The 14,370-nt window shown below is 36.2% G+C and overlaps 1 protein-coding gene across 2 annotated transcripts in view; it reads left to right on the top strand.

Moving 5' to 3' along the window:
- Positions 1–13,998, top strand: part of YWHAZ (tyrosine 3-monooxygenase/tryptophan 5-monooxygenase activation protein zeta) — a 35,459-nt gene extending 21,461 nt beyond the window's left edge. For both annotated transcript variants that reach the window (XM_025450139.3, XM_049093285.1), the window contains exons 3-6: positions 8,731–8,854; positions 9,740–9,903; positions 9,986–10,081; positions 11,958–13,998. In XM_025450139.3, the coding sequence (XP_025305924.1) occupies positions 8,731–8,854; positions 9,740–9,903; positions 9,986–10,081; positions 11,958–12,017 (444 nt within the window). In that variant the 3' untranslated portion in view covers positions 12,018–13,998. The remainder of the gene's footprint in view (positions 1–8,730; positions 8,855–9,739; positions 9,904–9,985; positions 10,082–11,957) is intronic.
- The last annotated feature ends 372 nt before the right edge of the window (positions 13,999–14,370 follow it).

The raw sequence follows: 14,370 nt of genomic DNA, 5'->3' as shown, positions 1-14,370 counted from the left end.
TTATGGGCTCCCCCCCCCTTTTAAAGATTTTACCTATTCATGAGAGAGAGAGAGAGAGAGAGAGGCAGAGACACAGGTAGAGGGAGAGAAGCAGGCTCCATGCAGGGAGCCGGACATGGGACTCGAACCCTGGGTCTCCAGGATCAGGCCCTGGGCTGAAGGTGGCGCTAAACCTCAGAGCCACCCGGGCTGCCCCTCCTTTCCCCCTTTTTATGGTGATCTAATTGCATTGGTTAAAAGCAGCTAGCCAGTTCTTTAGAATATGCTCTCTAGCCAAGTCTAACTCGATTTAGATGCTGTAGATGGACAAACTTGATTGAACCAAAATGGGAACATTAAACAAACATTACAGCCCTCACTAATAACATTGTGACTTTGCTGTCAAGTGTAGAATCCTTCCTTCAAGAAAAAGCTTGTGACCATTTTGTATGGGTTGTCTGGAAACTTGTTTAAATCTTATGTTTTAATAAAATATTTTTTGTTCTAAAAAAAAATAAGTACTATGGTTAGAGGAATAAGTTAGCATTTTTTAAACCTAAGGAAATTAGATCACATAAGAGGGGAGAGTCTTGGAACTAAGGTGGGTTTCTGGGACGGTGGTGGGTTGGTTGGTTAAGGTGATATTTTAAAGTTAGTGTTCTAGGGCACCTGTGGCTCAGTGGTGAAGCATCTGCTTTTGGCTCAGGGCGTGATCCTGAGGTCCTGGGATCTAGCTCCACATCGGGCTCCCCATAGGGAGCCTGCTTCTCCCTCTCCCTAGGTCTCTGCCTCTCTTTGTGTATCTCTCATGAGTAAATAAATAGTCTAAAAAAAATAAAGTTAGTATCTATAGTGCAAATGTTTCCTATGTGACTTCTTGATTAGTTTACACAGTACTTGAAAGAAAATAGTTGGTTAGAGAATGCTGGTTCAGATTAGACTGTTTTATTCTCCAAAGGTAACCCTTGTTCTGTTCTAAATCTTTCTATATATTAACTCATTTAATTCTCACAACAACCATGTATATTATATCTACTAATAATACCTACCTTTTACAAATGAGAAACCTGAGGCCCAGGGAGATTTCAGAATTTTGTCAAGATGTTGCAGCTAGTAAACAGTGAGCTAAGATTTGAATTTAGGCAGTTTACCTCCATAGTTTATGTGCTTTACAAGTCTGCCATAAAAAGAATAAGGAAAATGTTACCTTTCCTTTGATAAGACAGTCCTGTTTTAAAATGAAAGCCTTTTGTATGTTATTCCACACCTCTTGATAGTTACACAAATTTTAGATAACTGAACTCAGAATATTAAAAATGAGATTACAAGAGCACTAAAGCAGATTTTTGAATGTCAAGCTTTCATACCTTATATTTGAATAGAGTACCTCCTCTGTCAGGAACTGATTGGTGCTTTCTTTATTTTTATTTTTTTAAATTTTATTTATTTATTCATGAGAGACACAGAGAGCAAGAGGCAGAGACATAGGAAGAGAGAGGAGGAGAAGCAGGCTCCATGCAGGAAGCCCGATATGGAACTCTATCCAGGGACCCTGGGACCGCGCCCTGAGCCAAAAGCAGATGCTCAGCCCTTGAGCCACCCAGGCGTCCCTATGTGCTCTCCTATTTATACTCTCATTTAGACCTCATAGCAGCCTTTTGAAGTACTCATTTTGATCATTTTATGTAAGTAGATTTTCATTTAATTTTATAGATTAGCTCTGAGAGATTAATTTGCCTGATATTTCAAAATTAATGATGAGGGCAGCCCTGGTGGCTCAGTGGTTTAGCACCATCTTTGGCCCAGGGCCTGATCCTGGAGACCCAGGATCGAGTCCCATGTCAGGCTCCCTGCATGGAGCCTCTTCTCCCTCTGCCTGTGTTTCTGCCTCTCTCTCTCTCTCTCTGTGTCTCTCATGAATAAGTAAATAAAATCTTTAAAAAAAAAAATGTAATGAGAGGGACGTTCAGAGTCTGTCTGATTTAAGTTTATGCTTTATTTAAACCAAGCTGTTGCTCCAAAGAAGTACTTGGATACCTAGAGATTAGGGTCTGGTTCTACCAATTCAGGTAGTAGTGTTTTAGTTGGTTTCTAGTGTAATTGTTATCTAAAGTTTTGCTTTTTTCCTCTTAATTTCAGTCTATAATCATACTAAAGCACCAATGATCTAATATATCAGAGATAGATTTTTCAGTTTATAACCTTTTATTAGAATTATTTGACCAAAAAAAAAAATATTAGACCATAGTCAGGATTGAATGTTTAAGTTCTTGTTAGTAGAGGCAGGTTGAGCCTACCCCAGAAAGGGCAGTCAGAACTAGATAACATGTGAGTTTATATGGTTCCTTATTTTGAATACATGCCAAAGTCAAAGCATTGATGATATGATACATAGATCATCCTTCGATCAAAGCATGAGTTAGAAACTTGCTAATGTATTCTGCCCTGGTAAATTGACTGATTTGGGGGGAAAGGTCATTACTTGATGCCATATATCGTAAGTGTTTTCACAACCTAAGAGGTTAATTGTACCTGTAGAGAAAAATTTTTATCTCTTAAGATCTCAAGGATCATACAATTTATCCATTGATTAGATAAGGGTTTTTTTTTTTTTTAAGATTTTATTTATTTATTCATGAGAGACAGAGAGAGAGAGGCAGAGACACAGGCAGAGTGAGAAGCAGGTTCCATGCAGGGAGCCCAACATGGGACTCGATCCCGGAACTCCGGGATCACGCCCTGGGCGGAAGGCAGGCGCTAAACTGCTGAGCCACCCAGGCATCCCTCGGTGCCTTCTCTTAACCATATCATTTAGCACTAGATTATGAACCATTTACACAAAGATGTTGGATACAGGCTCCTAGTAGCATCTTGCTGCTTCCTATCCTACTTAACACTATTAGGATGACTACTGTATAAAGTCAGAATATGCATTAACTCTGATTCCACAGATTAATCGTAGATATTTTTGAAAATATTGCCATGATATTTTTAAAAGACAATGATTGTCATTAAAAACAGATTTTTAAATTGCTGAGGCAATACTCTGAATTTTTAAATTTTAGCAAGATGGCATAGATTATAATGCAATTATAATCTATGTTGAGGCATAATGTAGCCTCAATGCAGAGTGTAAGATGTTCTTTAATTTGTGTTTGACTTAAATATCCTTTTCCATTTTAATTAGATTTAGATTAGAAAAGTTAATGTACTGGGATCCCTGGGTGGCGCAGCGGTTTGGCGCCTGCCTTTGGCCCAGGGCGCGATCCTGGAGACCTGGGATCGAATCCCACATCGGGCATCCCGGTGCATGGAGCCTGCTTATCCCTCTGCCTGTGTCTCTGCCTCTCTCTCTCTCTCTCTATCATAAATAAATGAAAATTGAAAAAAAAAAATTAAAAAAAAAAAAAGAAAAGTTAATGTACTACCTTATACAAAGGATTTTGTAAGTGGAGGTACATTAGTAGTCATCCTAACCTTTGTTTCATGGTTAGAAGTTGTAATGTCTCATACTATGTCCTTCTTTGAAATTAGATTCTCAGAGTATCCCAGAGTAATCCTCACTTTCATTGTACTGTAGTAGATGAATGAAATTTAGAAGGTTTCATTGTATATTTAGTTTTTGTATGTTTTGATAATAGCTTTTTGTTTGTTTTGATAATAGCTTTTTGTATGTTTTGATAATAGCTATTAGTTTCTTCTATTTGACTTTTAAATTTGCTCACCTCCAATTTTTTCCTTGTCATTACTGCTTTCTGAAAGTGCTGCTTCCTTTTTTCCTTTTGTTTGTATTTTTTTCCATCTTGGTCTTCTCCCTTATATTTGCCTCTTTTCTTGTAATTTCTAAATCTGGAAAATGTAGATTTTGTTTCTCTTTGGTCAATTTGACAAATTAACATACTTAATTGCCTCTTTAGTGCTAAAATTAACATAATTGAATAAACTCTGTATCTCCCATATCTTACATTAGAGTTGAATGAAACCACATCTGATTTATGAATCTCTATAAAATACCCAAGGATCACCTTATTTTTCCTTAAAATCTCTGTAAGAGTAGGTGGAGCTGACTTTTTGACTGACTAGCTGGCTTATTCCAAGTTTGGATCACTCATAAATTTATTGAGCAGAAGTCAGCCTCTTGTGAAACTTAACTAGTCTTGTCTAGAGCCATTCTTGTCATAATTCTTTCCATCTACACGGTATTTTCTAGTTTCTTTACCATTCTTGCTTTCCTGGATATTCCCGTTTGTCAGTCCTTGTCTTGATACATTTTTTTAAAGAAGCAGTATACTGTAGATTTTATCTCATCAGTACATTATTGAACTGAATAATTTTCCTTAATTTTGATTCCTAATTGTATTAAGATCTTGGAATGACATTATCCTTTTTAGTAGGCATAGCACACCCTATTGAGACAAAAAAAATGTACCATGATTTTAGTAGTATAGGTGAGATTGCCTAGTTGGAGTTGTACCTTCACAAGTTAATTGTGGCTTTGAGTACATTACATAATGTAGCTGGGCCCCATTGTCTTTTGTAGGGTAATTTAGTTTGGATCTCATGGTTAGGGTTATGGAAGGATCAAATTAAATAATTTACGTGTCAGAAGAGTCATCTTTATTATTGAAATAACCTTATAAATTTTTTTTCCTGCCTTGTTTTGCATAACTGTTCAAAACAGTAAACAGTATTTTTATAGTTACTTAAAACAGTGGTTTATTCTTGGGATCCTGTAATTTGCCTTCACTGCAGCTCTTCATATGGTATTGACTGGAGTCACTCATTGCTGCATTTGGGTTCTGAAATATTCAAATGGCTTTACCTAACATTCCATTCCTGGGCCATCTTGGCCTTTTTCTTCAGTAGGGTAGTTTGACTTTTTATATGCTGACATAGGGTTCCAACAGCAAAAAAGGGAAGCTGGCAGTCCTCTTAAGGATTTTAGGCTCAGAAATGGAACTCAGTCACTTACAGATTCTCTTGGTCAAAGCAAGTCATCAGAGTTAGCTCAGATTCGGGAGAAAGGAAATAAATTCCACATGTTGATAGAAGGCATGGCATATGCGAACAGGGATGGCAAGGGAATTTTAGTGGATGCTATCTTTGGAGATTGTCTACCACAATTCTGTTTTTTCCTAGTCTGCTTTTTAAAATTTTTTAAAAGATTGTATTTACTTATTCATGAGAGACAGGCAGAGACAGGAGAAACGGGCTCCATGCAAGGAACCCGATACAGGACTAGATCCTGGGACTCACACTGGGGATCACACCCGGAGCCCGAAGGCAGATGCTCAACCCCTGAGACACCCAGGCGTCCCTTTTCCTAGTCTGTTGAAACAAGTGTTAACCTCTTTATTTAATCTTTAATATCCAGTCTACTTGTTTCTTAAGGTTTTTTTTTTTTTTTTTTAAGATTTTATTTATTTATTCATGAGAGACAGAGAGAGTCAGAGACACAGGCAGAGGGAGAAACAGGCTCCAAGCAGGGAGCCAGATGTGGTACTCCATACCCAGTCTCCAGGATCAGGCCCTGGGCTTAAGGTGGCGCTAAAACGCTGAGCCACCCAGGCTGCCCCTTGTTTTTTAAGTTTTAACGGTTCTTAGTGAATGTCATCAAAAGATACAGACAAAAGTATGCCATTCATCTCATTCTCTGCTTTTTACTTGTAACAGCTTTATTGAGGTATAACTGACATAGAATTGCTCATAGTCTGTAGCGTACAGTTTAATGAGCTTGCTTTCTCAACCTGTAGTCCGCATTTCACTAGAAACATTCTCCACTGTTGATACTTAACTGTTGGTCCTTTTGGTCTTTCATTAGGCCAATAAGCTGTTTGACTTTTTTTTTTTTTTTTTTTTTTTGACTATTATTGTCTTGCTATTATTGACTAAGCTGTTTTGCCTTCTTATTACTTGTGGTTTTTGGTTAATATCTTTTAAAGTTTTTTTTTGTTGTTTTTTTTTAAAGATTTTATTTATTTATTCATGAGAAACAGAGAGGTAGAGACACAGGCCAGAGGGAGAAGCAGGCTCCATGCAGGGAACCTAACGTGGGACTCGATCCCAGATTTCCACGATCATGCCCTGGGCCAAAGCCGGCTCTAAACCACTGAGCCACCCAGGCTGCCCTTAAAGTTGTTTTTGTTAGTTTTTGATATTATGGCCAATACAGTGCTCACTTTGGGGGAAGAAGTGCTTAACTACAGTTTAAAATTTTTTCCTTGTGAGAAAAGGAAAAAATTTCCTTATTCTAGTGTAAGACAATGTTTTTAGGGATTCATAAAAGGTGGATAGCTAAAGATGGGTTGTAACATTTCTTGACACACTGCCTAAGTAACTTCTGTAAGTTGGTGTACCTTAAAGTTTTACATCTTAAGGAATTCACTCTTAATTGCATGTGTTTGTGGCCTTAATCTTGACATAGAATGGGTTAAAGTCCTTGAAAAGTGAAGGATGTGATTAGGTAATGTTATTCTTAGTTTCGTTTGTCTTCCTTGCTAGACTAGACCACTTATCCACAAAGTTAAAGACAATCTTGCCCACCATTACAATCTCAGTGCTTAGCACAGGGGCGTTTAAGTGAAGAATCAAGTGAATATGAAAAATACGTTGAAGTAGTGAAATATGAAATAGAAGTGCATACGTGAAAAATAACTTCCATGGTTGGGCTCAGTTATTGTCACTTGTTTTATTTGAAAATATTTTAGTATAATCTTATATATGTAAATGAGCCAAAGACTTGTTTATGGAGCCTTCTTTATTTTTTTTTTAAAGATTTTATTTATTTATTCATGAGACACACACACACACACACACACAGAGAGGCAGAGACACAGGCTGAGGGAGAAGCAGGCTCCATGCAAGGAGCCTGACGTGGAACCTGATTCCGGGTCTCCAGGATCACACCCTGGGCTGCAGGCGGCACTAAACCGCTGTGCCACCAGGGCTGCCCTGGAGCCTTCTTTAAATTTATATATTTTTGATTTATTGTTGATTTGAAGTTACTTGTGAATTCTGGTTAGTCATATTATACTTTTTCTCTAGTTAGACTTCATTGTCTAACCTTTAACCAGTCAGAAATAGGATTTACCCTTTTGAACTGTGGAATGCCACTATTTAAACCTAGACTGACTCCAAAACTGTTATGCTATACTATCTTCCAGAGTTGGATGAATGATGTATTTTGTGTTAAGATAAAAATTTTGAAAAGGCCTGGTCATTTGTTTCTTAAATGAAAAATTGATATTAAGTTAAAAATCCACTTATTATATTAAATTGAACTATCTTCTGTTTTTGAGACATATCCCAAAAGAGCTGCCATAGTCAGTGGTGTAATAAAGTTTTTGTTATCCTAACGAAAGTGTTCATCTGATTTTTAGGCCAATAGTTTCAAATATTGGTTAATTAACCACAGGAAATAATGGTAAATTGACTTCTCATCTTGAACCCCTTCCTATAATGCAGTGCAATTTGGCCCTACTGCCATGTTACTCCTACCCACATCTGGGTACCTGTAACTTCAAACTATTTTGGATATAAGTAGATGCTATACAGACTAAACTGACTGCCAGAAGGATGAAACCAAGAATTAGATAACTCTTCTTTGTTAAAAGGGACTAGTTTGGGGCTAAGCTAGATTGAAAATTGACTCACCTTGATTCCTGGGGTATTTTTAGTTAGGAAAATTGGGCATGGGGAAAATGGTTTTGTTTCTTGAATATTTCTATTAACATTTACCTAATTGTACTACTGGAATTATCTTTTTTCCCCTTAAGAGAAAAAAAAATCACCAGTATATTGGGCCATCTCCCCTTAATAAAATGATCTGAATATTTTTTCAGATTGTTAATAGTTTTAGAATTATATAGGATGGAATTTTATCTTGTGTGATCTGTAAATATGTATTTTATTAATTCAAAATCACTTTAAAGAAATTAAAGGTTTATTCTTCAGATCTGTAAATCTCATAAACCTGTCTACCACTATATTTTTTTAAAAAGATTTATTTATTTGAGAGAGAACAAGTGGGAGAGGAAGAGAAAATCTCCAGCAGGCCCTGGCTGAGCTAGGAAAGCCTGGTGCAGGGTTTGATCTCACAACCCTGAGATTATGACCTGTGTCAAAAACAGGAGTGCTATGCTTAACTGATTGTGCCACCCAGGTGCTCCATACCACTCTCTTACTTAGGAACAATATAACTTTGACTTTGAACAACTTTTTACCTGTTGTGAGGTTTTGCTTGAATTGTATTCTTCTAAATGAAGTGAATTTTGTTCTGCTTTCTCTGTTAGGGACTCTGGTAGTGTCTATTAACATTGTTGGTTTTTGCTTGAGTCATAATCCCAGAAGTTTCCCCTCTTGTGTTCTTTCCATTCTAATGACTACCTTGAAAATAGAAAATTTGTCAACTTGTTAGAAAAAGCTTGTTGTGAGCTCCCATGGCTTCACATTCAGTGAAGCATGTGATCTTTATCAGTATGTAAATAGCAAGCAGTATGTGGGGAAGGTTACATATTCAAAATGTATCCTTAATAAACTCAACACTAACTTCACATTTCAAGTATTGCTATCCAAAGCATTCAGCTTTTAAACCACAAATTATGAGCCTATTGCATTCAACAGTTGTATTACTGGCAATAATTGGGTATTAAAATTTTATAACAGGCTACATACAGTATGCAATTGAGAAATTAAGTTTTTTCCAGTCTTGTAAATAATTTAGACTTATTGTGACTTTCTTTTCTTGCAAAGTCTCTTTTGGAAAAGTTTTTGATCCCCAATGCTTCACAAGCAGAGAGCAAAGTCTTCTATTTGAAAATGAAGGGAGACTACTACCGTTACTTGGCCGAAGTTGCTGCTGGTGATGACAAGAAAGGTATACTGTGTTTTTCAACGTGTTTCTTGAACTTGTATCAAATAACAGTATGGAAGTAGTGTCACTGAAATGCAAACAGTTGTGGGTTTTTTGTTTAATTGCTTAGAGCACTAAATGAAGAATAGTAATTTTTCACTGTTTTAGAGAGGTAAGAGGGGCAGAAAGAGGGAGAGAGAAAATCTTATTAAACAGGCCTCACGTAGGCTCGATCTCACAACACTGAGATCATTACTTGAGCTGAAATCAGGTCAGATACTTAACCAACTGAGCCACCTGTGCACCCCAGTAATTAACTTTTTATAAAGTCCTAAGAATGTACAGCTACTGTTTAATATTGGTATTTTAAAGTGCATGCTTGCTGAAAAGCCAATTTTGGGCATAGGAATGTTTACTCAAATTTTAAGAGATAGTGATCACAGCATAACTGTAGAGTAGTGCACACTAGTTACTTTTTTTAAAAGATTTTATTTATTCATGAGAGAGAGAGGCAGAGACATAAGCAGAGGGAGAAGCAGACTCCCCGTAAGGATCCCAGTGTGGGACTTGATCCCAGACCCCGGGATGGCGCCCTGATCTGAAGTCAGAAGCTTAACCACTGAGCCACCCAGGCGTCCTGTGCACACAAGTTATTAAAAAACAATAATTCTGAGATGCTCGCAAGAGTTATTTTTGTGTTGACATTGACCAATGGCTAGTGTAGTGTTCCTGGAGAAGTTTTTTGTTTTGTTTTGTTTTTGTTTTTTTTTTAAGATTCTCATTTAATTAAGGTTGTTACAGCTTAATATTTCAGAGGATATTGTTGGATGGTAAAGGGTATTGTTGGTGTGAGAGGTGAAGATGAAGTACAAAGTTTGTCAGTATGTTTTGGAATGTTTTATTTTCCAGGGATTGTGGATCAGTCACAACAAGCATACCAAGAAGCTTTTGAAATCAGCAAAAAGGAAATGCAACCAACACATCCTATCAGATTGGGTCTGGCCCTTAACTTCTCTGTGTTCTATTACGAAATTCTCAACTCCCCGGAGAAAGCCTGCTCTCTTGCAAAGACAGTATGTATTTTACTTGTTTTGTGAAAATTTAGTAATCCTTATTATTTGAGCACTGAAATGTACTTTTTTTTTTTTATCATAGGCTTTTGATGAAGCCATTGCTGAACTTGATACATTAAGTGAAGAGTCATACAAAGACAGCACGCTAATAATGCAATTACTGAGAGACAACTTGACAGTAAGTACATTACAGCATCGTGAATGGCCACTGTGGTTGAAATTATGTTTTATAGATTATTATAAGGCATATTTCTAGTTTCTTTATTGAATGTAAAATTGTATCTGCTATTAAAGCTATGAAGAAAAACCACCTTATAGAAACAAATCTTAGATCAAGGACCAAAAATGTATATTTTGATTAGTTACATATCTATTGTTAAAGATTTTATGTATGTATTCATGAGGCACACAGACAGGCAGAGATATAGGCAGAGGGAGAAATAGGCTCCCTGTGGGGAAACCTGATAGAGGACTCGATCCCAGGACCCCGGGATCACGACATGAGCCAAAGATAGATGCTCAACCACTGAGCCACCCAGGTGCCCTTGACACTAATTTTAAAATGACACCTTAACCAACCAACCCACCACTGTCCCAGAAACCCACCTTAGTTCCAGACTCCCCTCATATGTGATAGGGTGTTTTTATTTTCCATTTCAATTTGGGTGTTCTCATTTCTTCCATTTTAGCCATAGAATAGAATAGTTTCATTATCAAAAATATACAGGTTTACATTGTTTATATTCCATTAAAAATGGTATTCTTGACCGTAAAGTTGCTTCCATATTGATACAGCTATGGTACTCTGTCAGTAACCTCAGTTAACAAAATTTCACATATTCTATGTGAAATTCAAATAGAATTCTATTTTGCCTAGCTAGCCTCTTAGTAAAAAATAATGACTTGTTATGGGATGTCATGCTTATTGTTCTTAGCATACTACAGACTGAAAAAAAAAAAAACCCACCACAGCCATTATTACATTGAAAAAATTGACAGTAATTCCTTAATAATGTTTAATATCTAAATAGTATTCAAATTCCAGTTGTTTCTTTTTTAAAAAAATTTTTATTTGAATTGGGATCCAAATAGTCTACACCTTGCAAAGTGGTTGATATGTCTCTTTAGTCCCACAGGTTTCTCCATGCTCCTTCAGATAAATATTAACTTTGAAGTTTTGAGGCTTAGGTGAAAAAATTATGAAGTATCTGCGGTGCCCAGGTAGTAAGAGCTAGGAGTGAAGACTGCAGTGTAGAGCTTGAAAACTGTATCATTTTATACATGTCACTTTCAGCTTTATTCTAGTTTATTGCGTTTTCCAAACCAGGTCTATATTCTAGTGTTGAGAATTCTCAGCAAAGAGTTTTTTGGAACCACATTGTGTAAGAACTATGGGACATTTCACTTTTTACCTCTTAGAAGATTGGGTTCTGACCATATTGTTTGTTGTTCGGCTATTTATTTTGAATCTTACAGATACACAAAATGTGTTTTTCTAAGCTAAAAACATAAGAAAAATTAAATTAGGAATTTAATTTAGACTTGATATTTTCATTCTTGGATTTCATGGAATGTGAAATTCTCTTTGAAGTGGTAATCTTAAATTTTACTGAGGGAAAGTAGTCAGTCTGAGCTTGAACATGGGTTGAATTAAGATGATTATAGTTATGTACATTAAATTTAAACATTAATTTAAACATCCATTGCTCATATTGGGGCTCTTCAGAGCAGTCTGATATTCTTGTAGCTATTAATACTTAGTATTTTAAAGCTTTTTTGTGTTTTTTATTTTCTCTCTTCTATGTATAATAATCCAAGAATTTCTTATATCTGACTTTGTTATTTGAAGACAACTTGCTTTGTACTTAGGATGTTTATACAGTGGTTAGGGAGAAAATGAGGGTGTTTTTGTATCTTTGAAGTTACCTTCATTGCTATGATCTTTTAAAGAAAGCTTTCAGCAAAAGCTGTGGTTACATTCTGATACCATAACAAATCTATTAAGATTTTTTTCAAAATGAAACATGCTGAAAAATCTTTCCTTCTTTTACCAGTTGTGGACATCGGATACCCAAGGAGATGAAGCTGAAGCAGGAGAAGGAGGGGAAAATTAACCGGCCTTCCAACTTTTGTCTGCCTCATTCTAAAATTTACACAGTAGACCATTTGTCATTCATGCTGTCCCACAAATAGTTTTTTTTGTTTACGATTTATGACAGGTTTATGTTACTTCTATTTGAATTTCTATATTTCCCATGTGGTTTTTATGTTGAATATTAGGGGAGTAGAGCCAGTTAACATTTAGGGAGTTATCTGTTTTCATCTTGAGGTGGCCAATATGGGGATGTGGAATTTTTATACTAGTTATAAATGTTTGGCATAGTACTTTTGGTACATTGTGGCTTCACAAGGGCCAGTGTTAAAACTGCTTCCATGTCTAAGCAAAGAAAACTGCCTACATATTGGTTTGTCCTGGTGGGGAGTAAAAGGGATAATTGGTTCCAGATAACAGGTGTAGTTATTGTGGATACTTTAAGGTTTAGAGCACTTACAAGGCTGTAGTAGAAATGGGTATCCCATAGATACTACATGTGAACCACAAGTATCTGTGGAATACTCATTCTCAATGTGCACACCTTTGACTACAGTTTCAGAAGTGTTCCTTTAGTTGTGACCCAATTTACTCTGGATAAGGGCAGAAACGGTTCACATTCCATTATTTGTAAAGTTACCTGCTGTTTGCTTTCATTATTTTTGCTACACTCCTTTTATTTGTATTTAAATGTTTTAGACAACCTAAGAACAAATGTACAAGTAAAGATGCAGTAAAAATGAATTGCTTGATATCCATTACTTTATGTATATCAAGCATAGCAGCAAAACAAAAATCCCATGTATTTAACTTTTTTTTTTTTTAGGGTTTTTTTTTGTTTGTTTTGTTTTGGTTTTTTGCTTTTGTGATTTTTTTTTTTTTTGATACTTGCCTAACATGCATGTGCTGTAAAAATAGTTAACAGGGAAATAACTTGAGATGATGGCTAGCTTTGTTTAATGTCTTATGAAATTTTCATGAACAATCCAAGCATAATTGTTAAGAACACGTGTATTAAGTTCATGTAAGTGGAATAAAAGTTTTATGAATGGACTTTTCAACTACTTTCTCTACAGCTTTTCATGTAAATTAGTTTCTTGGTTCTGAAACTTCTTTAAAGGAAATTGTACATTTTTGGAAATTTATTCCTTATTCCCTCTTGGCAGCTAATGGGCTTTTACCAAGTTTAAATACAAAGTTTATCATAACAAAATACTACTAATATAACTACTACTGTTCCCAACCATGTCCCATATTCCTCCCCTACCCTGGGGGGGGGGGGGGGAGCTTTTTTTCAGAGACAGGGGATTGATTGGAAAAAAGTAATGCGTTCCATTTAAAATTTTGGTATATGGTATTTTCTAACTTAGGAAGCCACAATGTTCTTGGCCCATCATGACATTGGGTAGCATTAACTAAGTTTTGTGCTTCCAAATCACTTTGGTTTTAAGAATTTCTTGATATTGTTATAGCCTGCCTTCAATTTTGATCCTTTATTCTTTCTGTCAGGTGCACAGGATTACCTTTTTTAGCCTTCTGTCTTGTCACCAACCATTCCTACTTGGTGGCCATGTACTTGGATAAAAGGCCGCATGATCTTTCTGGCTCCACTCAATGTCTAAGGATACCTTGCTTCCTTTGCTTGCATCCCACAAACTATTTCCCTCATCCTATTTACTGCAGCAAATCTCTCCTTAGTTGATGAGATTGTGTTTATCTCCTTGTAAGCCCTACCTATCCTGAATGGTCTGTCATTGTCTGCCTTTAAAATCCTTCCTCTTCCTCTCTTTAAATAATGATGGGGCTAAGTTATACCCAAAGCTCACCCTACAGACTATTTCCTCAGTACCTTGCAGAAAACACCAAACAAAAATACCATTTTAAAAGAGGTGTATTTTTTTTTTCTTTTAGAATGTAAGCTCCACAAGAGCAGGGACAATGTTTTCTGTATGTTCTATTGTGCCTAGTACACTGTAAATGCTCAATAAATATTGATGATGGGAGGCAGTGAGTCTTGATGATAAGGTTGAGAAACTGAAATCCCAAACACTGTTTTGTTGCTTGTTTTATTATGACCTCAGATTAAATTGGGAAATATCAGCCCTTTGGCACAGTTGTCCCACTACATTCAAATAAAAGTGCAATGGTGGCCTTGGGGTCTTTCAAGGAGAAAAAAAGTCTCTTATGCATTGGGGCAAAATAATCATCTTAATGGCTTTTTTTTACTGATTTCTCCTGACCCCCAGGCCAAGGACACGAAGTAATCATTTACAGCTGAGGAGCATTAAACTAGACTTGAGGAGATGGATCTCATTCAAGTATAAATTATAAATAAAATCTAAAGCTTGTCACATTTGCCTATTTATGTGCATTAG

The sequence above is a fragment of the Canis lupus genome, chromosome 13, assembly GCF_003254725.2.
Source record: "Canis lupus dingo isolate Sandy chromosome 13, ASM325472v2, whole genome shotgun sequence".
Lineage (NCBI taxonomy): Eukaryota > Metazoa > Chordata > Mammalia > Carnivora > Canidae > Canis > Canis lupus.
This window is presented reverse-complemented; position numbering and strand designations above follow the sequence as displayed.